This window comes from Toxotes jaculatrix, chromosome 11 (genome assembly GCF_017976425.1).
Source record: "Toxotes jaculatrix isolate fToxJac2 chromosome 11, fToxJac2.pri, whole genome shotgun sequence".
Classification (NCBI taxonomy): Eukaryota; Metazoa; Chordata; class Actinopteri; family Toxotidae; genus Toxotes; species Toxotes jaculatrix.
The window spans coordinates 19,784,028-19,809,363 of NC_054404.1; the positions used below are offsets into that span (position 1 = coordinate 19,784,028).

General features: G+C 43.2%; 1 protein-coding gene across 6 annotated transcripts in view; it reads left to right on the top strand.

Annotated features, from left to right (window-relative positions):
* The first annotated feature begins 305 nt into the window (after nt 1-305).
* cpeb3 (cytoplasmic polyadenylation element binding protein 3) overlaps nt 306-25,336 on the top strand; it is a 39,840-nt gene continuing 14,809 nt past the window's right edge. Inside the window, exons 1-8 of one of the 6 annotated variants that reach the window (XM_041049406.1) lie at nt 355-434; nt 1,900-1,947; nt 2,224-3,131; nt 10,196-10,349; nt 18,679-18,735; nt 21,289-21,312; nt 23,175-23,342; nt 24,440-24,529. In XM_041049406.1, the coding sequence (XP_040905340.1) occupies nt 2,235-3,131; nt 10,196-10,349; nt 18,679-18,735; nt 21,289-21,312; nt 23,175-23,342; nt 24,440-24,529 (1,390 nt within the window). In that variant the 5' untranslated portion in view covers nt 355-434; nt 1,900-1,947; nt 2,224-2,234. Of the gene's footprint in view, nt 435-1,279; nt 1,948-2,039; nt 3,132-10,195; nt 10,350-18,678; nt 18,736-21,288; nt 21,313-23,174; nt 23,343-24,439; nt 24,530-25,336 lie in introns of those variants that run through there. The other 5 variants (XM_041049407.1, XM_041049409.1, XM_041049408.1 and 2 more) reach the window with 5 other exon arrangements.

Genomic DNA, 25,336 nt, shown 5'->3' on the forward strand with positions numbered 1-25,336 from the left:
CAATATTTATTGCAGTCATATAAAACATGAGCGTGAGTGCATGCGCCTGAGAGAGAGAGCGAGAAAGAGAGAGAGAGAGATGTTACTGTCAGTCATCGCTATTTTTATTTCTCCTTTAACGAGTCGCTTCATCTTGTAACTTCAACTACGGATCATCTTTGACACTGATATTTACACATTGATATTAACTTTATACTTCGCCGCAGCAGCCAAGAAAGAACATATGCTACATATTTGTTGACCAGCCACTGCAGAGTGAGAAACTACAACTCCCTACAGCCTCCGCGGCATCATCCATGCGCCGCAGTCAATCAGCTGTTGAGGCAACTGCTGACTATCTCGGCACAAGGGTAGCTCGTTTGTCATATCTAAACCCAGGCGAGGCAAACAGAAATATCTTTATTTACAGAGTCCCAAAAAGGTGAACGATAAAGGTAATTCAAACTTCACGTTAGGCAGAGAAGCGACAGCGCTGTGTGTGCATGCTGTTTTGTCGTTTGTGTGGTGGGGGACACATATGGATTAAAGGGGGATTTCAAGGCTAAGACAGCTTCATGAAATGTATCGGGTGCCTCGATCGGCGCGATAAATGGGCATTTGAAGGGTCAGGTTTTGGCTGTGTCTGTGGTGAAGGGGCCGGCGAGGTGAGCCACTGTTGGCTGCTGATTATGCTGCTTTGATGACCTTGGAAGCGCAGCTCTTGGAGGAGAAAACACGGATTAACTGGTGGGGTGTGTGCAATGCAGGCTATTGCGATTACATTGAAAGTCCAACTTGTATCAGTGCCATCATGCTGCTGAAATTATCCTGCATGTCATCTGGCAGTGTTATTTTCAAAGTCCACAGACTATTGCATTCATGTTATTGAAAGGCCTCAGTGTAGATTGCGTGTTAGCTCTCCTGCAGCCAGGTTCCGACAAACAGTCCGGAGGAGCTTTTTAAACAATGTTTTCATTGGTTTTAATTTAGCATAATTTTAACCTTGGATGATCTGACATTGTGCCATAGTCTATGGTTGTGCCTTGACTGCGCTTTAAATGACATTATGCTCAGTACAGCCTTGCAATAATCAAGCAAATTGTGCCCTATTTATATTTTAGATTTTCCTGCTCTCTATCGTGTTACTAATGTGGCAACTTTAAGCCTTTCCGAGTGCAAAACTGTCCTAATTATATTTGAATGTGTGTTTGCTAATTTTGCTTTTTTTTTGCAGGGCGCTGTCTCTGATATGCAAAGTAAAGGATCATTTTGCATGAAAGGTCCAATATAATCTCTAACTTTGTATAGATGACACCGAATAAAGCTTAGAGTGATATTCCACCTTCGGCTTTACGATATTATATTATTGCCTTAAAATGCAAGGTACATGGGTACATCCTGTGAATGCCAACCGGTGGCTGTGTCAATGCGGACCTCAGGCAGAGTCCTTCTTTGCGCTATAATAGAATTATCTTACTATAAATCATATTATTCCTGTAGGGACTTTTGAATTACATACTCATTTGGGCAGTCATCTTTATCTATTTTATTAAATTATCATAATTGTGTACAATGTGCTGAGATATGATAAGACTGATACGTGTTTTATGTTAAATGGAAATGGGAAATCTCTCGCCGGTAGGCTACACGAGAGATCTTTGCGGTATAATAAAAGTGGTTCAGGTGCGTCACTTTTTTTTACTGCATAAAAAACGGCGAAGTGCGCCTTTTTTTGGAAGTCATTTTAGTCAGAAAAGAAGAAGAAGAAAGCTCAGTAGTCGTTTGTGTCGAAGTGACTGGGTCAAGGTAGAACTGTGTTTTAACCTTGTTGAAGGACAGCTGTATTTACTGACGTATGTAAATGAACATAGGGGAGGTCCTTGGGCAAAAAACACACACTGAATCAGTTTCACATTGCAGCTCCGGAGTTCCTGCGTGGAAGGAAAAAACGAGACGTGGCGAAATCTGGTGAATATCTGCAGCCGTATGCTCCGTGTATAATTTGTGGGATTTGTGAATCATTCTGGTGTAGTCTTGGGAAGTGTGTTTTTTTTTTTCCTCTTCTTTTCGGCTAAATGGGTGATCACGCATTCGCTTTGCAGTTGCCTGGTCCCTCTAACATCATATCCTTGTCGGAGTTGTCCCAGTTCATCAGATACTACAGCAGCCCAGCGAGCCCGGTGTATGATCTCCTAAATTACAACAATAATAATAACTCCTCGTCTCTGTTTCCCCCCGTTTCAGCTCAGCAAACCATGCAGGATGATTTACTGATGGACAAAAACAAAGCCCAGCCTCACCATCAGCAAGATCCGACGCAAGTAGACCCTCCTCCCTCCACCCCGACCCCGTCATCGGAGCCCACTTCTTCTTCATCGGAGTCGGAGAGCCCGTCGACCGGGAGCAACCAAGCGGCTTCAGCGCTGAACGTCAGCAGCAAGGACAAAGTGCCGATGGAGTCGCCGATCCTGCCCGGGTTGAGCTTCCACCACCAGCCGCAGGAGACCGGCGGCCCCCTTTCCTCCCCTTCCTCCTCGTTTGGGAGCACTTGGTCCACGGGAACCACAAACGCCGTGGACGATAGCTTTTTCCAGGGAATACCCTCGGTGAACGGGACGATGCTTTTCCAAAACTTCCCCCACCACGTCAACCCGGTCTTCGGGGGTAATTTCTCTCCGCAGATCGGCCTGGCTCCCCAGTCCCAGCAGCATCAACAGCAAGCCCAGCAGCAGCAGCAGCAGCAACAACCCCAGCAGAGGAGATCCCCTGTCAGCCCCAGCCAAGGCCCCTTCCCCCAGAGAAACGCTTATCAGACCATCATGAATAACAGCAAGGGGTCGTCTTCTTCTGCCTCATCGTCCGCTTGGAATAATCACCAAAACGCCGCTTGGAGCACAGCCTCCAACCCCTGGAGCGGACTGCAGGCAGGCAGGGACCCGCGGAGAGCGGTGGGCGTCGGGGTAGGGGTCGGGGTCGGAGTCGGAGTCGGGGTCCCGTCACCCCTGAACCCTATCTCCCCCATGAAAAAGCCCTATACCAGCAATGTTATAGCACCCCCCAAATTCCCAAGACCTGGTCCCCTCACCCCCAAGCCGTGGATGGAGGACAGCGCCTTCAGGACTGACAACAGCAACAACATACTGCCTTTCCAGGTAAATACATTCCCAGTAAGAGCAGGCCTAGGCCTAGCTGTGTTGCTTCAGTCCGTGTCAAAAAACGCTGACCACTTTGACATGTTGTCACTTTTGCCCTTATGGTCCACCTCTTAAAGTATAGGACGAGTTTTTCGATGTGTTCTATATAAATATTCAAGGAAAACCCTGTCCTTGTCCGAGATAAAAATAAAACAAAGTAGGCTAGCCTGGGATAAGGTCACCCTGAGCTCATCAGTACCACAGATTTATTAAGGGTCCATATATTATAGTGATTCACAGGCTATTTGTGTCATATTTAATTTGCAGTCAATCATTGTGTGGCACGAATCATACACAGTGTGATTTTTTTCTTCCATAGATTATGATTTTATTCTTCCATTTTACAGTGTTTTTCACACAGTCATTGCAGGTTATCATTAGGGCGCAACCACAGGCATATGATTTTAATTGATTTAGGTAATTCACCATAAATCACCTATAATTTAAATGAGCGATATACCGAAGGTGTGACTTGTATGGCTTAGCTGAACTGACAAATGATCATCGCGTTTTGCCGGTAGCTGTCAACAGTTTTATGTGACCTGTGTGCAGGTACATCGTGTCGTGGAGGTCAAATAAATCGAATAAGACAGGCAGTCCTTGAAGTATTAACCATCGATCATGCCTATTTATACGCATTCAAAGACAAACACACTCAGTGGGTCCTAGAAAGAGTCGCTGTGCACGGTTTATTGCACTAAATGGTTAAATTTCCTCTGCCAGCTCACTCTCCGTGGGATTTAAAGGACTCGCGACGCATTCAGTTGCTCCTCGTAACCTTCTATATTCCCATGGACAAGACCCTTAAATGCATACTTTATTATCAGTTCGCCCAAAATGATCACGAAGAATTCCTTATGTTCAGTGATACATGTTATAAAATACACTAAGTTGTATGACGGCGCGAGTAGCAGAAAGAATGTGCTATCCAGTAAATAGAACAAATCATTCAGCCTAAATGGCTGTGTAGAATACATGGTAACTAGGAGTGAACACTGAGGGTTACATTTAGGCTCATTATCAAATCAAACTAATATGTATTACTAAACGCCGAATAACAACAACGACGACAACCATAATAATAATAATAATAATTATTATTATTATTATTATAACACGAATAATGATTATGTATCAGTTTTCCGATACGCTAGCTCTCCTCTGTTTATCCTTAACATTAGAAAATTCTTTATTTTTCTGTCGGTATTTACAACATCGCTGTTGATTCATGTGCGCCCTACGTCTAATTACAAGACCTTCGGCAGTACCTGAAGGCAACGTCCGTTCTCGCATTTGATTGGCTTGTGAGGGGATAGTGGGCGGTGTTTGAACCCGGCATGGAACCGGAGAGAAGGTTCGACCCGGGTAGGTAGAGAGGGTTTTTCACATACCAGAGACATAAGAAGCCAGTTTTAACCTCTTATTTTGAATTTCGACTAAAATATGTAACATAATACCACAGCTGACATAGATATGTGTCTGTGAAGAAGCTGCACGGCCATGACATGTTAATGGGTCATGAATTAACTTGTTGTTTTTATACTAAAAAGGACACTAACAAGCTAACAAGCTAAACAGCCTTGTAGCACTGTGTACCTTTCAGCTGTACAACAACATATTTTGGTCTATAGGTTCATGTCACATCATGTGACAAACGTTAGGGCAACATAAAAATGTTGTCCGAGGAAAGCGCCTGTCCTGTTTATTGATTGAATGCAGAGTTGTGACAGTTTCATTAGCATAAAGAAAATGGGTACACTCTACTAATTGCTAACTTTGTTATTTGTGTTTTCCTGTCAAATTTCAAATACATATTAATATATGAAACACATGTGAATATATATAAATTCCACAAGATTGATCTGTCCTCACCAGCACCACAGTGGACAAACATGACTGCTTCAGAAAGACATGTCTGACTGCAGAGTAGACTAACATGAACAGTCTCAATACTGTATGGCTTTTCTTTTTCACATGGGTAGTCATGTGTTTTCCCTATGTTTAGCTATGCTGCCTGACAAACAAGCCAACAAAAAAATAAGCCGGACGAATACACCCCCTTTAAGTCACCGGCTTACTTTAAAAGGAGTACTTGTTCACCCGATCAAAGCGAGGACTTGGGAGAACGGAGTGCAAGCCAAAATGTTAACCTGTTACTGCAGAGAGGACTACATGTGCAGACGAAACACAGCCTGGCACGGGGTGAAATTCCACCCGGCCTGAAACATATAGCCTTTTGAGGAGATAATGATTGTGTGTGTCAGTCAGGCCTCCCTGGGCTTTATTACTTGGTTTCCTCTGCCTAGAGCCTCTATCTGTGTTTTCTTGACTTGGCCAGCTAGCAGCTCTACTTATCAACAGGAGACAAGGTCAAGGGGCCACATGTCATGCTGTATAGAGTGGTCTGTTTACCGAAGTGAAAATCAGGAGGATAGCAGAGACGAAGTTCACCCGTTTATATGCCAATTAGGGCTGAAATGATTAGTCAGTTGACAGAAAATGTAATCTGCAATAGTTCTGGTAATCTGTTAATTGTCTGAGTCAAAAATGTCAACTATTTGTTCATACCAGCTGCTTAAATATAAGTATTTATATTTTCTCATTTTCTCTGTTTCATACTTCCTCAGACTATTAAAAAGTATAACCCATTTTTAAGGAAATTGCAGTTAGATACGTTAGATACATTTGCTGTAAATTAACATTAATCAATACATAAACACTAAGACTTGTCAAAGACATTAAAAACAAGTGGCCTAAAGCAGTGCAAAAAAGATATCCTGATTTTTGTCCCATGTACATGTCCATATAAAAGAAAATGTGATCGTATCAATCTGCCGTTTATTTTCTCTATCAGTTGTCAGACTGTGAATCATCAAAACATTTGTTGTGCTGAGGATGACGTCTTCAGATTTCTCATTTTGTTTTGACCAGTAGTCCAAATTTGCGTGAGAAATGAGCGTACGATTAGTCGATTATCAAAATAGTCATTGGACTAACTGATTAATCAGTTTAGCTCTGGGCAATTTTTTTTGAAGTCTCCAGCCTGACTCAAATTAACCTCGTTAATCTAACGATGTCATCAGGGTTGTTTTCTCAGACTTTAGGAGGAAGCACAGAGCACATTATACAAGGATTTTCACAGGCTCACTAGTTTTCCATGATGAGTAACCTGACCTTTATGTGGAAAAAAAAGCTCATACAAATACTTATATTGGCACTAGAAATAATTCTGTGTATCTTTAAGCATTTTCTGCTACTGAACTATATCTATTTCACTGAGAGGGTATTTTTTTTAAAGGGCTCATGGGGGCCTCTGCGATGTGAGACCGGCTCTAGCTCACACTTAGCTGCTTAACAATTACGCCCATAATTGGAGAAGGGTTATCACCAGGATGCAAGGTCATGGTGCCACATGTCAACCGGCCTGTTTACTGAAGTGAAACTCAAAAGCAAATCGCTGAGCCGAGCAGCAGGCCTGGGTGCACACGGCGGTCCCGCGGTGTCATGTGGACAGCTGGCGACAGGTGTACATGTTGTCATTCTGTAGATGTCCCTCAGTATTCTTCAGATGCCGCAGAAGGAGCGCAGGGTGAAATGTTGAGTGCCGCGTGCTCCGATATGTGCTGGTACTCGCCTGCTGCTGGCTGCCGCTTAAAGGCCGAGGAATGCGCGGAATGCAACTTAACATGTCAGTGTGAGGCTTAAGACACAAAGTCACATGAGCTTCTCAGGAGATACCCTGATTTAAAATGATGGTAGTGGCGATTGTTGCGTGGTCCGCTGTCATCATAATCACTTCGTATCAGATCAAGAAGTTTGGAGTTCGTAGGCAGGCTGACAGGTTGCGTCTCACAGTCAGATGCTGTCTGATGGTCATGCAAAACGACAGGGTTGAGGGTGTAACCGCTGTGATTTGCATTTGAACCTTTTGTGGTTTTATCTGCTTTCTTGTGCTGTTTTGTTTCCCCTGCTAAACTTGTCTCTCTGTTCTGGTAATGTATTTGTCTCATCTTTAGCTTCCTCATAGCCCAGATTTAACCCTGTATGTATTTAAATAGGATATGTGATATAGGTTATGACTGAAAGGCACAGCCAACTGCTGGAGGTGCCAGGGAACACGGGGCATGCCGGTTCAAGCTCGTTGGGAATGTTCATACATTAATCAGTTAATCGCTCTGTCAATTAAAGGAACATTTTCAAAACATTTTGATAGTTAAACAATTAATCAATCAATTAAAAAAAAATTGTAAGATGAACCGATAATGAAAATAATCACTTGCTGCATCTCTAGCTGGAACAGGTTCTTGAATTCTTGAAGGACATGACTTGACATGATTGATTGACATGATTGATTGTGTGTGTGGTGTTAAACACTAATGTTTAACATAAAAAGAATTCACTGCTGCTCACACTTCACATAGTTTATAAAGGGAAAAAAAAGAGTAAATGATAAGTTCACCAACTGTTTGTGAACCTGGCAGCCTGTAATCTTGCGGGATAGACTTTATTAAATACAGGTACTCAGCCATATCTTAAACGCTCAGTTTGTTTCTTATCATGATCTCCCTCATAAACGTGCTCTTGTACCTTGTTTATGTATCATGAGGAAAGATGAGCTCCAGTGTAGTCAGGATAGGTCAACCTGAACCTGCATTCCACACTCTGGAAACTTATGTGGTGTGTGAAGTGTAGTCTGTTCGGGGGACTTGTATATACTTTGGTATATATATCTCTTTAGGTCGTTTGGCTACAGTAAGCTCTCCGACCCCCCACACCCGTCACTGTGATCATCCACATGTGTCAGAGAGGAGGTGAGGGGGAGGAAACTAAAAGGTCAGCGTTTTAAGTGTTTACCGTTTGTACCAAGTGGGCAGATTTTTATCTACGTGGCGCTGTCGGGTCCAGAGTGGGGGGAATAACACTTTTGAATGCTCAGCCGAATGGGCGACAATAGCTGTGGTGTGCAAACAATGTGGCCCCGGCTCGGGCAGCGGACACAGGACACAGCTGCCAAGGCTGCAGCCTCCAGCTCCAGCTAGGCGCTTTCAGCCTTTACCTTTGGCACACATGACATTCTAATAAATTCATTCGCACACGGTGGGCGACTTTAATCAGCAATGAGCACTTTAACCTTTTAGGTGTTTGATGTAGTACTGACTGTCTGGTGCTGGACTGCTTCACAGGATCAGGAAATTAGTTAGGAGAAGTTTTTTTAAATCAAAATACTGACCAAATGACAGTGTTACTGCTACAGGGCCCCATCACAGCCACAGCAGCCATTTCGACTTTAACTCTGCGGGCAGTTTCAAAACCAGCTGCATCAGGTGGAACTGAACAAGATGTTCCTCTCAGACGGGGGAAACCAACTTCAGAGAGATACACTCTTATATTAAACTGGTGTGACTTTGTCCTGTGCAATTATCTGGTTAGTTGAGTTATATTTGAATTTTCAGATGAGTCTGAAAGACTGGCCCATTAAGTTTATGTCAGCCATTTCTATTTAGGTTCAATAAAAATAATGTAAGCACTTTTCTGTTTCCTTCAAGTCTAAAAAGCTCCCAGTAAATTAACACACACACGACATGGTGAACACGAATAACCTTATCTATAAAATGTCTATAAAATGTCCATCTCAAATTCTCACATTCCAAGATGTTGTTGTCAGATTGCTTTTATAGTCCAGAACGCAAAGATATTCAGATTTCATAGAAAACTAGAAAACCAGGAAATAAACTGGTTTGTGAAGCTGAAACCTCTGTATTTTATCCATCTTGGTCTTGCTTGCTTGCTTAAATTCTTTTTTATCAAAACACCGATTATATTTTTGTTGATTGACTAATCTAATAATTGTTCCAGTTTTATTCAGACCCTCCTCAGGTGTGTGGTAGTGACATTTGTCAAAATGAATCATACTGCAGACTGACTGACTCCAGACTGGGTCACAAGCAAAAGTGAGGAGAACCTCATCAATTACTAGAAAGGCCAAGGAGTAACGGTTTTAATAATGGATCGAAGTGTTTTGATTCTGAAGGAGCCTCACTGTTACCTGTTCACCTGCAGACTGAACGGTTAAGAAATTCTCCACTAAATGATGTAAATTAAGATGGATGAGGCTCCTGAGGGCAGAATGCTGTCTGTTCTTTCACTGTAGCCGTTTGACATGAAAAAGCTTAAGGAGCCTCAGACTAAGATTCATATCTCCTTTTCAATATTTACCATAATCCCCAGGGCTGGCATATAGCGTATATATTTTCATTTATTATTATTTATTTTATTTTTTTTCCTGTAACATCTAATCCCACATCCCTAATGTATATTAGTCTAGATTAGCTAAGAATGCATCCCACCCCGTCTCGCTGTTGTGACATAAGTAGGAGATGTTGGTACATGCAAGTTGTTACCAGTGATTTGCCCTTGAGCAAGGTAACCAACCAACCAGAATTTCAACAGCAAGGCTAAATGTGAAAGTTCAAGTCTGGGAGTTTTTAAAGATGGTGAAGCATTATCATGTCCTTCATTCGGGGTGTTTCACAGCTGCTCCTGCTGTTGTTGATTCAGAAACTGCACATGAAATGGAGCCTTTATTTATCTCAGTTCATTTTAGTTTGTAATATTTAACATTGATGTACAAACGGAACAATATTTTGTGTTATACATCTTTGGAAGCTAAAATAAAATACTACTGAATGTGTATGTTAATGTGCAGGAAATACTGCATATTTATATATATTTATATATTGGTAATGCTGCGTGTTCTTTGCATGTGTCATACCTGATGGTTGCTATAAGTGTAGCGGCCACAGCAGTATGAAAATATAAACTCAAGTCAAATTTCATTGATATAGCCCAATATCACAAATCACAAATTTGCCACTACTTCTGTTCTGTAAGGGGCTTTACAATCTGTACAGCATACAACACAACCCAGCCCACCTTTCATGGGATCCCTTTTCCAAGACTGTCCATACCATGTCCTTCCCTGACTCTAATCCTAACCCTCTTCCTGTTTTGCTGTGTTGCAGGACCGGAATCGGCCCTTTGATGCATTTAGCTTGCACTCTTTGGAGAATTCCTTAATGGATATGATAAGGACTGACCATGACAAAGGTAAACCACACCCTGCCGGTGGCCCACCAATGACTATCGCTGATATTATATGGAGGAATCATTTTGCAGGTTAGGAATATTCATACGTCCATGCTTACAGTATTTGGGTTGTTTTTCTTTTTTTTTTTTATTGCTTCATGGGCATATATCACCTGGATACATTTGTTTTTCTTTTGCTGTATTTGCCAATCTGTCAACCAATTCAGTTCTGTTTGAAATTGAAATGAATAATTAACATTATGAACCTTACCTGCAAAATCTCACATTATTTCTGTTTGTGTGTGTGTGTGTGTGTGCGTGCGTGTGTGTGTGGTGGGGCAGAAGTGCATCAGCGTGCACTCGTGGTCTTTCTTGCACGATGCATTTTCTTTTGCCCTTTCTTTTTCTTTGCCCTTTGGTTTTCTTCTGATAGGAATCAATGGATTAAGTGATCAGCGTCACATGACTTGTGTGCTTTTGTTGACTGAATAGACTGTGAGCACGAATGTGGAGTGATCGGGTGCATTTGTTGTTTATGTTGTTACTGTTATTTTTCCTAAGTGACACGTTTACCACAAAGCAGAATTCGGAAATCGAGTTTTATTTTGTGTGTGATTGTGGGTTTAGACATGCCATAACTGAGTCATAGCCTCGAGATCGAATCAGTGTTTCTAGGCAACCTTGACTGACAGAAGCAGTTTTTCTTTTAAAGCTTAAAATGCAGATTCAGACCAAAATAAATTGCTGTCATGCTGTTTTATCTGCTGCAAAGTATAGAGAATTTATCACATCATGAAAACACTGTTGAGAAATCTCTCTTTACATCCCTTTAAGGCAATCCAATGTATGTCAGGCCTTCTAAGCCAATATTTTTGTAGCAGAGGTCACGTGTCTGTTGTAAAAACTCCTGTCTCCCAGATGGGGCCCTGTCAGGTTGGGTGTAGGGTATTCACGCTCCCCCATCCTCCCGTCTTAACAATGGAAAGATTGGTGGGAGGGGTGTATAATGAGCAGAGCATGTCGCTTCCTCATGCATAGAGTCTGTTTTCCCAATCTTGTGCTGAGAGAGCATTGTTACAGCAAAATGGTTATCCTGGCCCGACCTAACTTTACTGGAAAGGTGTTGTAATGTCCTGCGGGGCTTCCCTTGTGATTGTTTATCAAAGCACAACAGAGAGAGGGGAGATACAAGGAAAGACCGTGGACGGTGGAACTTGATCATGAGAATGCATTCCTCCATCTCTCTTTGCTTGCTTACCCCTCTCGTCACCATGTAGAGTTTGTGGGGCTGCGGTAGGCAACCGTGCCAACCACAGAGCTGAAAAACATACCCACATAACCTGAAAGCATACCCACTCACTGTCTGAGAAGAGCCCTGAGCTTTGGCCAGGTCCACGGCCTGTTGAATAATCAACAGCAAAAAGCTCCCTTTTTTTTCAGCTGAGGAAGTTGCACCTCGGGTTTGCCACCTGACCCAGCCCTGATACGTTTGGGCCATTTTGATGAGTAAAACTTCAGGTCAAGTTGGGTCCAGGTTTGGTCATTTGTTAAGAGTGCTTGTTGCCATTTTTCTGATGTTATTCTTAAATGAAGCTAGGTAACAAGCTAGATGTGTGAGATGATGACGTCCCGATTCTTAACCCCTGATTGGTCAACTGTTTCTCTAAAAGCTGTCAGTGAGCACAACCCCACATCTGTCTGAATTTCAAAATAAATCAGAGATGTTGGTGTAGATTCAGGGGCCTGGATCAAGGCTAGGTTTAGGTGTTGGTTTTAGGCTCATGTGCCCTAATGCTGCAGCAAAGATGACAGAGCATTTAGTGCTGCAGTTGTCAAGTTATTTTCCTCTTAGTTGTTGGTATGCAGTGAAAATGTCATAAACTCACCAGGGTTTCGTTTCCCAAGGCTTAAAATGAACGTGTTCCCATTGTAAATCGGTAGGCTAAGATCACCTTAGCCTCAAGATGCATTTTGGAAATGGGGCACAGGTAATATGAACATGAATATGTTATTTACTGAGGGTCAGCATGAGCGCTGGACAGGTGCTGCCCTACAAACCTCATCAATGTTTCTCTCAAGCAAAGTGAGAGTATTCAACCAAAGAACATATCCACCATTCAGACAGTTTGGACTTTAATCTCTCTCTCTCTCTCTTTGTTGTTGGGTTATAACTGAAGAATTCACAGATCTAGTTTGTAATTCTCAACTGAAACTTGAACACATACCAACCTAGACAAGATAACAGATTATCTTTTTTTTTTCATCCTAGTTTTTTTCCAAAGCGAAACTGCTGTTGCTGTAAGCCTGGCATCCCACTTTGAAGATACTACCCACCAGCTGAGAACCACCAGTCAAAACTAATTAACCCAGTAGACCCATGCATCCCCAACAGAATGGGTCCCGCCCACATCCATCCCATCACAGACATTTCTCGCATACTTCTCATTGTGACCAGAATAGTTGTTTTTCCTTGAGTGTTTTATGAGTCCCTGTTTGTGTATATGTATATATATATATGTGTGTGTGTGTGTGTGTGTGTGTGTGTGTGTGTGTGTGTGTGTGTGTGTGTGTGTGTGTGTATGCACGCTTTAAAGGCGAAGTAGTTGTGCTGTAATGTGAAGGACAATCTGTGGGTCTTCTAAAGAGAGTGTGATGCGACCCCACCCGCACCCCCCTCTCTCTCTCTGTCAGGACAGGGAGGAGGGCGACCACTTTATTTCTGAGCACTTGTTTGGGGAAGAGTCAGCTTCAAAGGGTGTGTGTTGTTTGTGAGAGAGACACACTCTGTTCTTGCAATCCTCCCAAACTTTTTAAAAGCTCTTTACTCCTGGGCGAGGGGAACAGGACTGCAGGGACATCTGAACAATTGGCATTTCTGCAGTGCCTCACACACACACACACACACACACACACACACACACACACACACACACACACACACACACACACACACACACACACACACACTGGTCTGCATGTAGTTCTTGAACTGGGTCAGCTGAGCTCACGTGTGGAGAGCTAGGCACCCCCATACTAACACACACACAAGAGATTCTCCCCTTGGCCTGGAAAAACACCACCAGTTTGACAACGACCACCACCACTGCTGCCAGCAGTACTGTCACACACACACACGCACACACACACACACACACACACACACACACACACACACACACACACACACACACACACACACACACACACACAGAGGATACACACACTCAAATTGTTTCTGACACATAAATCAACTCTGACATTCTATGTGAAACACTCTCACCTCACACACTGCTTCAGGCTGTCATTCATTGTTGGCTAAGACAAAGACGGCTCAACAGACACTACTGTTACTGCAGCATGCAGCCACACACACACACACACACAATCTCTCGATGTTGTTACTAACCACTTGAGACACTCACAAGTGTTAATAGGTCCCTAAGTCCTTGTGGAAGCTGCATGTGGATCCCATCCCACCCATGTCTCTGTTAACACACACATGCACATGGCCTCAGCTGGTTTGACTCACATGATCGTGCTCATGCGTCAGCTACAGTTTGCTTTACCTCTTTGTTTGTGAGAGCCCAGCTTTTAGAGGCCTGAACTTCATCAACTTAAATGCAACTTTAAGCCCTAAACTAGAGTTGTTAAAAAAATCCACCTACCAACACTTCTGAAACTCACAAATTAACACATTACATCCTGTTAGTTTAATCTGTACATTTTTTTTTTTTTTAAATGACAAATTTTACGAGAGTGTTGCATTATTTCATGACCAGGTGCTAATGCTAAGTAAAGCAAATTGTCTCCTGGCTGTAGCTTCATATTTATATTTCTACTATCCTCCATCATTCAGTCTATAAAATGTCACCAAATGTTACATGTTACATATGGACAACCAGTAAAAAACCCAAAGCAAATTCACTGATATTTGAGGAATTGCTTAAAAGCTTTTAAAAATCATGGGCTGCTAATTTCAACAATCAACTAACTACCTCAACTTAGCGGCTCCACCTGGCATTTGCTCTGCAAAGTACTAACTAGCTGAGCTTTACGCAAGCAGGTTTCCATTGATTTTACAGTTTGTGTTGTGTTTGGTTGTCAACTGCCATGTGCTGGTTAACAGTCTGTATGAAGTATAATGTAGTAAAAGATAGTAAGGGGCCAGCTACGACTGCAGTCAGTAGTGGAGGGAGAGCAAACAAGGGTGCTGTTTGACTTTATGTTTGTTGACAAGAGCATTGGTCAGTGGATAAGAGTTGACACACAAGGGTTTTTATCAGGAGGAAAATTTAGAATAACACACACAGTACAAGTCAGATGAGTAAGTGCGATTAATCAAGGTGCTTCAGTGATATGAAATGTTTTGTATTTAACATTTCTTGAAACTTTTGCAAAGATACAGCCCAGACTTTGAACTTTCTGTTTCTACTTAAGGTAAAGTTTAGAGGTTTAGAGGTCAGCAGGAACGTTTAAGTTAAGGATAAAGGTTAAAAGGTAAAGTTTTTATAGATTGAGAAAAAAAAAAGAAAAAGAAAACTTTCGCCATCTTAATTTGGGCCTTTAAAGATCACATTTGTTTAGAAGAGGAAGTCTACGTCAACTTTTGTGTGTTTAGGTTCAGAGAGGGGTCATAGCAGCTTAACTTGAGGTGAAAGGTCAGTATTTGGTTGGCCTGAAGTTTGGCTGACAAACTGGACTTGACCCCTTCACTTTTCAACCCATGTAGGTAACAACACTTGAGATGATCTCAACAGCAGAGGGATGCCCCTGTACTTTAATCAGCTCATAATGATTGTATAGAGATAAGAGGACGTGTTTGTTGGCTGTGTTAAAGGTTAAAATTGCACCTTGCCTCCAATAAACTATACTGTCAGAGTGCTATGTTTTGTTATGTTGGAAAATTCATGACTCCTGCAAGCATGACTGAGCTAATCCAGACCAGGCAACAAAACAAGTCTGGGCTTGTTTTGTCTATTAAAATCACGGTTTGTCCAGATCTCACAAGCCCTGAAAGCATTACTGTCACTGCCAAGTCGTGCATCAGGCTTAACTAGATTCTGGAAATCTTCTCTTACTATATGAATGCATTTAATAGTGTTATGATTATTATCTTTATGAAACATTAAATGACAGTGGGAGGTTGGTATATTTGTGGATTTACTTCTAGAAGCATGCCTTAACCCTCTGTGATTTATACTGTCCATAGTTTAATATCGTTTTACCTGTTAAGGCTTGATAGCTGAAGGAACCTTGGCCCTGTTGTAATCGTCTTGTCAAGGGTTGTTGGGATCAACTCAAGCTGGTGTAAAGTGGAGGAATTAGGGCATTCTGACAAACAGAGACACACAAAACACCCCTCTCACCAGGTTTTCTCACTCCTCTCAGTCTTTCCAGTCATCTGTTGAATGTGTGCCGAACACAGCCCCCCCTCAGGGGGTATTCTCATGATTCTTACCCCTTTCTGCTAATCTTGTGTTGGTAATTGAATGTTTCTTTGGCAGTAGTCAGCAAGAGTGAAGCTTTGGGGCACCCTGCTGCTGAGGTGTTTTTTTTTTTTTTTTTTTTTTCTTTTTTCATCATAGTTAACATTTCCACACCTTGCTGTTGGTACACCATGTCTCTTCTCATAACTTTTGCCGGAGCTTTCTCCCGGAGGTGTTATTGGGGGCTTAAATATGTGCTATAATGTGGACCAGAGGGAGCAAAACGTGACCAAAGCAGCTGAGAGGAGCCCCAGGTGGGATGCAGTCGGAGGGATCAGCCACATGGAATCTAGTGAAAATTTAACCACTGTGGAACTTGAAGCCTTCACAGCTTTCAGTAGTTTTTTTTTTGGTTTTCAGTCCAAGCACCTCCTTTCTTTCCCAGATTCCTCAAACCTTGTGCACCTTAGACAGGACCATGTGGTGTGTGCAACATGATGGCCATGATATATGTGTGATGATAGATAGGGTTGTTGTGCAGTACCAGTGACTCAGCAGTTACTTCATCAGATGATGAGACTTTTGGCTGCCCACTCTCACCTCCCTGCTGTTAATAAATTATGCTCTCACATTTAAAAAATTGGAGATGGTGCTAAGAGGCCAGTTTGCCCTCCAGCCAACAAAAGCTAATCAGAAAGCAGCATTGTTATTAATCATTTTTTAGCCTACATGTTTACTGTTGATGAAAAGTATAAATGTCTTTAGAACTGTTGAGTTTAAATAGCTGATGGTGATTTTATCCTCATTTGTGCTGATTTCTTGCAGTCTTTTAATCGGTGTGCTTTGCTCAAACCTCCGGGTCGCATTCTCCCTCACTATGACAACTTTGGAGGACCCCCATTTGGGCACCAGATCCCAAACTGATGACATCTGCCTGTGTCCAGCTAATCTATCTATCCCCTACTCTTTACCCCATTTCTACCAAAGCGGTCACAGCGAGGTCACTGTCCGGTCTGCAGATTGTCAGGCGGGTGAAGGGGAGGTGCTGTTGAATCCATGCCTAGGGAAGCGGATGGTGTGTCTCCCGAGTGGCTGCGCTGCTGTGCAGCCATCACGGGGAGGTTGAGAATAGCTCAGGGTCTCTGTGAGGAAATGTCACCAGAACAGCAGCGGCAGCAGCAACTCGGGGGCCCCTCAGGCCCTGCCACTCAACTCCTGGGGGAAGCAGATGGCACAAGCCCAGGGCTATTTTAAGGTTTCAGGAGAGCAACTGTCCCCCTCTGTCACCCAAAATGACTAATGTAGATGAAAAGGCAAGCACAGACCATAGTGTTTGTTGGAACTTTTGCCCTCCTATCAACAAAGTCACAGCTTTGATTGCGAATGTGTTCAATGGATTGTACTAGTCCCTAGAATGAGTCCTCTTCCTTTTTTTTTCTTACCAACTCAGCCAAAGGCAGTGGGACTGGGTCAAAGTGCACAGTCTGCTTTAGCGCTAGAAGGGATTCTCTCTCAAGGACACTTTAGCCAGTGACACATTTGAGCTTAAACCCCCTAATGTGGTTGGAGGGCTAACAAATAGACCACCCACATGCTTAGCAATACACGAGTCCCTGCATCTATCCCTTGGATCTGTTGAACTTGGAGGAAAGCCTAGCTGGACTATCAGGTGTAAGCTGGTGAGACAGAAAAAGCAGTGGAGAACACCCTGGATTTGGGTGCGTCTGGTCTTTGCCAATGAAACCGTCATTCCTTCATGATAATAAACTGCAAAGAGAATGTGACACTGTTGCTACATATGCGTATGTCGCACAGTCCACGTGTTCATATGAATGTGTGCATGAATGTGTGGGCTTGTCACACTCCATTTGCCCCCAAGCCCTATTGTTGTCTAGATTCTGATTGGCCAAGAGGAGTGTGGAAATCCACATCTGTGGAGCTGCAGTGTGGCCACCCCCTTGTCCTCCCCCTATACTGCCTCTCTGGTTTTCAAACAGGTCTGACTGCTGGCTCTGCTGGGTTGTTTGCGAGCTGGAAAGAAGAGGCCCCCTCAGTGTCCCCACTACCTGTCTTCTGTGGCCAGATTTTGAAACTATTGACGTGTCATCATGGTTTGCGCCACAGCAGCTTGCAACATGCAGCCTGTCGGTCTCTCAAAGTCCATGCCCCCCCCCTTCCTCTTCCCCAACCCCACCCCAGTCTTAACACTGAAGTGCTGCTCTGCATAAAAGCTGTGTCTCCTTGAATCTAATCCAATATCAGTGTGTAAACATATATCCAAGTGAGAATGCTGTTTCACCTTCTAGTTTAAATGACTCTCTGTAGGCTGCTTGCCTGCTGCTGTGTGCTGAGTAAAAAGCTGGTGTAGGTGGATTTTGACAGAGGGCCCTAATTTTAAGTGGTTAGGGATAAAGGGTGTGCCTCTGCGGCTGCTACTGCAAATGATGTTGACAGTGAGACGGCAATATTTTTCCTAAACCAGGTGGGATATTTCTGCCTCAGCTTAAGTGAATTTTTCTTGTTGTTGCATGCACAAGTAGGACGATGGCGACTGAGATAAACAGGAAGACTTCCATTTAGATGTCCCACACCGCCCCTCTCCCCACGAAAGAGCCGATAAATGGGCCCTTGTTACATGCACACAATGTGGCCATAGCAGAATGTCAGTTTCCTTGCCTTATAGCTGCCTTTGTTTGTGTATGTGAATGTGTGTGTGTGTGTGTGCATATGAGATATGTGACAACAAAGGAATGTGTGTTTCCACCTCACTTTTCACATCTGTAATCTATGGTCCTGCTTTCTGCCATTGTATCATCGGGTAAATGTGTTGCTTATTCATGTGGTGTAACACATTTCATCATGGCTGGCGTCTGTCCATTGCTGCCAGTAGAATGGAAGATTAAATGAATGTCTGTCAGCAGCCTGGCTTTTATCAGTGATTTCCATGTTTTCCCTCTTTTGTAAAATCTTTTCTTTTTCTTTGTCTTTGACAGGACGTATGGGCCTCAACTTTCATCATCCGGGAGCAGACCACATAATGCCATTGAATAGTAAGTCACATTTCACTGGAGTCACCACCATCTTCTTGGAATTCATCCGAATTGTTTCAGTTTTACTGACAAATGTGTTGCCGCTGCTTTTCAGCAAATCAGCAAAGCCCTAGTTTCCTCTCTGGACATGTTCAATTGGCCTACAGGGTATGGAAATGGGTAAAGGCAGAGGATGTCTAACATGAAAAAAAAAACTTCCTTGTTGAAGCAGTTTCCTACTGTCACATCTTGACAACACTGGTGCTCCTTCCTCGTTTTGTTCTTTTCATCATTCGTATCCTCGGAGAACGCGTCTCGGATTGATGTTAAACTGTTGTGTCGTGGGATTACGCTCAGGCAAGCGCAGATCTGCCCGAATCTTCCGAGTCTGTCAGAAGTGGCTGGCTCTGTTGCAGCCTGTGATGTGTGTAGACAGGGAAGCTTTGGTTTCAGCTTTTAAGTGTTTTACTCAGTGTTTCTCCCTCATTTCGTCCCATTAGCTCTGAGGCTTCACGCTGTGAGAAACTGTGAGGACTCCACTGTCTGTGGATGTGATGGTGTTAGCGCTTGAAGTAAAGAGGAAAGGGTGGAGTGTGGTAAGCATAGGTCCTCTATCCAGATTTATTACTGTTGTTCGCTTGTCAGCTCAGCAGAGGTGTCTGAGGCTTTGAAGCCGAGCAGAGCAGGAGACATCAAACTCATCGTGCCCAGAGGAATCACCCAGTTCCCTTTAAAACATTTTCTCTCTCCCAGACACCACACAGTTTGAAGTTGGTACTTATTCTTAACCCTCACTTTTCTCCTTCCTCCTCTCGCTCACGGGTTGTATTCACTCTCACCGAGGCATCTGACGGTTTCCCAGCGAAACGTTTTCTTCATTTTGCCCTGGTTGCTAGGTGACTTTGTTTCTGCCAAGGCCAGACGGTGAGAGTGCAAAGCTGCCGAGAGACTGCCCAGGTTTTTTTTTGGATTGGAGAGCCAGATCTTTTTAATGAAAACATAGCAAGGGAGAAGAGGCTCAGAGACAATGTATTCCCTGAGAGAAGCCAGAGGGCCAAGTCACACAATGGCGCTCTCACAATACAACAGCCCATATTGGTTTTTGAGGCAATGAGTCTGCTTTGTGACTGATGAGTTTAGAGGAGCAGGAGGATCTGTTTAGTACTGTGTTACCCCTCCTGCTGTTTGATGGAATTTGCACCACGTCTTGAGCCACATTTCGCCTCCTCTGTGGTTTGCATTCACTGCGCAGTGAGATTCAAGTCGGTCTTGTTTGTGAGAACATTTCAGAGATTAGGGAAACACTCAAACACCGTCCTGAAACAAGATATGGTGTTTTTTTTTTGTTTTTGTTTTTTTGCACATTAAACCTCAGCTACATTGAGTGTGAAAGTTCATTCTTGATCTTGGAGACGCTAGTATGGCAAAAAAAATCGAAACTAACGTCTGCTTGCTGGCTTTTCCAGAGCCTTTGAATGCATCTCGACGAGGAGATGGCTCAGTTGTTATCAAATAAGTATGGAAATTTTATGTCATATTGAGAGCAGACAGTAAGATGCTACTGAAAAAAAAAGTGAACCTTGCCAAATTAGAAATAATGTCGATCATCTCATCTCAATGTGCACTTACTGCCTATGTAATCTAAATCTACATTTAAGAAAAGTGCACAAGTGACTCCAGGAAAATTCACAGTTGTTGTCTTTAATTTTTTTTTAGACTTCATGTGCACCACTGCAGTGACACGATCGTTAAAAATCTGAAAAAAGATAAGACAGAGATAATTTGGAGAACTGGAACATGTGACCAGCTGATTAGATATGAGTGATCACAGTGCTGTACTTTTGCCTCGCCATAGATTTCGATCGGTGCAGCCCTGTCATCATAGCCTGCTCTCCGCTGACCACCCCACCCCCACCCCCACCCCCCACCGCCCACTGCATGTTATTCTCCCTTCTCAAAGCCCTGAGCCAGGGCTGCCAGCCACCTCCACACTCTCTCCTTATCCTGTGGGAAGTTTCCACTCGCACCTGGCCTGCCATACCTGACCTGAGGGCAAATTTTAATATTTCACCAAGGCCATGATAATGACTAACCTGCTCTACCTGCAGTCCTGCGTGCGCTCCGCTTTATGGCCTCATTTGTGAATATTCACAGAAGATTAGCACGAACACGAGCCATTGCAGGTTCATTAAGCTAAGATTACGATCTCCGGCTATGGGGTGTTCCATTATGCGGCTAAATATCTCAGCCATTTCCGTGGCTAAACCTCACCTATGCCCCCACCTCCCCCCTCCTCCTCCCTCCCGGTGCAGCATCTGCATGCGTCCGTTGCCAAGGCAGGTGCAGCAGGTTTACTGTAGGGTGGTGCCAGGCTGTAATAATCACCCTCCACCAGTTGCCGAAGCTTAGGTGCGGCCATCTGTGGTTTCACTGTTGCCTTAGAGATTTTTCTGGTTTTGGTTTATTTCCACAAAACCCATGTCTCTGTATCTCTTTCCTACCCTTGTTCCTGCCCCAACCCTCTGTCTCTCCTTGTGTCTCTCTGTCTTCCTCCCCCACTATGCTGACAAGCAGCCCGGAGCTATGGCCGCAGAAGAGGTAACGTGTGGCATTTTCTCTGGGGTTCTGCTTGCCATGCCGGCCGTGTCTCTCTCTCTCTCTCTCTCTCTCTCTCTCTCTCTCTCTCCAAGGCTGAGGGGGGGGGGGGGGGCGTCTTCGCGTGGTGTCACTATCTGCTTTCCATCTGTGCTGTGACTGAATGAAATCATATTAATTTCGACACACTGTTTTCCGTGTTGTGCATTTAATCAAGTTGGGGCAAGGGTCCACCAAATCTGTCAGTATGAATCCTGTTTTGCTTGATGGTGAGGGGAAAAAAAAACAATCTGCCAATTTTCTTTTCTCTCCATTCTGAGTCAGTGTTCTACCTCTAATATTTAGATGAACAATAGTGCATATTATTAGTAATGTTGTATTGCAAATGCATCCCATCGTACATGAAAAGTAACCACAGCTCAAAAACCACATGATCTGTTTGCAGTATCTGGTACAACATGGACACACTCCCTTTTTTTTTTTTTTCCCAAAGTCAATTGCTTGATGATCCTGACGCCAAATCAAACACCAAATATTTTCAAATGTTATAGCATGTTCGGGTGGAGTGCTTCCACTGTGAAATTGCAGGGCTTCATGTAGGAGTATGCTGACTCAGAAGTGATTCATCATCTGAATGGCAAAGACGGGTGCTTCCGACATGGCTCATCTCTGATTTGATGTGCTTCTTAACTAATTATGTCTTTCTTCAGCAACGGGGCGAAGGCTGCTGTGTGACATTTGTTAGGTCACTGCAATGTTGGGCTGGGGTTGTATGTTTTAGCTGTAGTGTGGGTGGAGCTGGTGAAATGCAGTGAGTAATGTCTGAATCAAATGGTTTGTTCATGAGGTGCTGACATGGACACACACAGGAGGAGACAGATAGTGTAGTATCCTTTACTATGTGAAAATGTCATTTCTTACCACATTTATCCAAAGGTCAAATATCACCCCTGCTCAAGAAAGAGAGACAGATGTGGTTGTACATCAGAGAAGATACAAATTCATTTTGGACAAGAAACACCACAACTGGAAAACACACCAAAATATTGCTAAGACATTGCTCCACCAGTGACAGCCTCTCAGTGGGAAGCACAGTTTGTTTAGACTTCCACAGGCTTGATGTGTCAGACTGGGAGAGACAACCATAACCATTTTCATTACTGGCCGATCAGCTGTCTCTCCATTCCCGTTCTTGTGCTGCAGTTCAGCATGTTGTCAGAAAGACTGTTAATGTTATGATGACTGGGAGCGGGAGTCACCAGCAAGTTTGCAGGATGGCTTTATGATATCATGATTATAATTTGATACGTGCCATGGCCAGAAGTATGTGGACACCACACCCAAATGTGATTGTTGGACATCTCATTCCAAAATCATGGGCATTAATATGCATTCATTTTCATTTCTCCCCCTTTTTTTAAAATTATAACAGACCATAATAATTTTAGAGAGTTTCACTTTGAAAAATGACAAATATTCAATTGACAATGGCTTTTAAACCATCACGAAAAATGAAAATATGAACCCCTGGGAAAGATTTTCTGATACAGTCTGGCTATTGTGGTGATTTATCTGGCATCCTTGTAAAACGAGAGTCAGAATGGATGTGTGAAGAGGTTGAAGAAAGGCAGACAATCACCTCACGTCTTCGAAAAACTGAGAATTTAGTCAGAACTGTGATTGTAACCTCAATATCTAAGCTGATTCTGCTACTATAATGGTTTCCAGATGTGATTAATTGGCTGTCTCTCTCACACTCTCCCTCCCTTTTTTTTTTTACTTCACACTCTTGTACCTCTCCGTCCTCCCCTGTCATCCCTGTCCGTCTTCCTGGTATCCTTCTCTCTCTTTTCCTCTCCTCCCAGGTCGTTCCTGTCTTTTTCCCTTTGAAGATGGTTTCCTCGACGACGGCCACGGTGACCCCTCCTTGACCCCAGGCCTGAACTCGCCAACCCGCTGTCAGAACGGAGAGAGGATGGAGCGCTACTCCAGGAAAGTCTTCGTCGGAGGCCTTCCTCCTGACATAGATGAAGGTAAACAAAAGGATTTACACATCTGAGAAGTTTTTTTTAGTCAGCTATTTTTCTGCACCGCTCTGCTGCAGATTTACACTGAAACATACTGTACAGTACATGCACAGTTGGAAACTTCTCAGTACGATCTTTGTCTCTGGCTGTTTGCCATTAACGGTTACACAGAAGTATTTGAGGCTGGCTTAAGGGCACCTTGACACTCCTTGTTATAAATTTACACAGTATTTAGTCACAGTAAACTTTTGTTGAAAACTGTTGGTTTGCTGTACAGTTTGAATGTTTTACAGCAGCGACTACTTAGTTAAAGGAGTTAGCTGCACAAAGACTGTAAATGAGAGGAAACTGCCCCCAGCTGAAAAATAGTTGAGCACATCCACCCATGTAAAGCCAGAACATATTATTTACATGGCATTATGGTTTTTGTGTGGAATAAAGAAATAAAGTTGTTACCTTCAAACAGAGTCGGGCTGTTTCCCCTTGTTTCCAGGCTTTGTTCTAAGCTAGTTTTTGACAAATTACCACATTTTTAGCAATTTATCAAAATCAAAGTGAAAATGTTATGTTGACCAGACCAGAGCCAAAGATTTACAGTAATTTCTGCTTTTACATGGAAATGTCTCAGAAATGTAATTAAAACAAAAAAATATTTTAAAGAACTTCTGTAGATTTTCTGTAGAAAATCTGTAGATTTTTAAATAACTTGAAATACTTTAGTCTAACGTCTGTGGCCTGTTGTTTCAGTTTAACGTTAATATAGAACGTTTACTTTCATATGTGTCTACAGCGTTGAACAAGCACATGTACTACTGAGTGGATGCTGTAATACGGGCCATTCACCGGTTGAAAAATTCATGAGTTTCCACAGCACGAGTCAGCCCAGTGCAGACTGGATGTGCCAGCCTCTGTTCCTGTTTAATGCAGTGGCTACTACTGCAGCAGGAACACAGCAAAAAATAGAAACTGTGCCTGTCTCAGCACCGACTGTGGCTCCGCATGGAGTCCTTCATATGCATATTGCATGAACAGCCGTGCATGTCTTATCATGTTATGAACATAACAGTCAAGTCCGTTTTTTTTTTTTTCCTGTATTTTTACAGATGAAATCACCAACAGTTTCCGTCGCTATGGGCACCTGGTGGTAGACTGGCCCCACAAAGCTGAGAGCAAATCCTACTTCCCACCTAAAGGTAACAACACTTTCTCAGAGTATAGTCATGTGTTTTCCTATTAGATCAAAGCCTACACCAATAAATATCACCTCCGGGGGCTTCGCTGTCTTAGTGTTTCGTAAAGAATCACATTACCCAGAATTCACTGCTCATGCTGGGTGAGCATGGAGGTGTCTGTTTATCTGTGCAACCCCCTGTAGCCATCTCGCCGAAAGACACGCAACATGTATAATGAGTCCATGACTAGCCACCGAGAGTTTTGACCCCAGAAGTGTTTTCTTGAATGAGTACCTGAGGAGTGTGAAAGTTTTTCACTTTTCTGTGCAGCCTCTCCGGTGTCATTTTTTTTTTTTGGGCAGGTGATCAGAGCAGCACCACCCTCATCCAAGCCCCTACATCACTCCCTCTGGCTCAGGAGCTGCCGTTTGTCATATTAGGGAAGCTATTAAAGACGCTCTGGAAATAACTGACATTCCATAGGCAGATGGTAATAAGCCGCATCTGGAGGACCTGAGAAAATCTCTGCCAGGTTCTCCCCCACTCTCATTACTCTCATTTTTCAACATCCCTCTCTTTTTTTTTTCTTTTTTTTTTTTTAGCTTGGGAGGATTATTTTGAATAGGCTTGGCTCTACTAATATCCAAAGCCAGGAGGAAAAATGCAACATCCTTTTAGGGGAATGAATGAGCTTACGGCGGCTGGAGGACGCCGCCATGTAAGGGGAGGAGACGTGGGACTACTGATTTGTGTAGCATTCATTTCTCACTCTAATTTAACTCCCCCCTCCCAAACACACACACACGCTCCACAACTCCAAGGGAAACT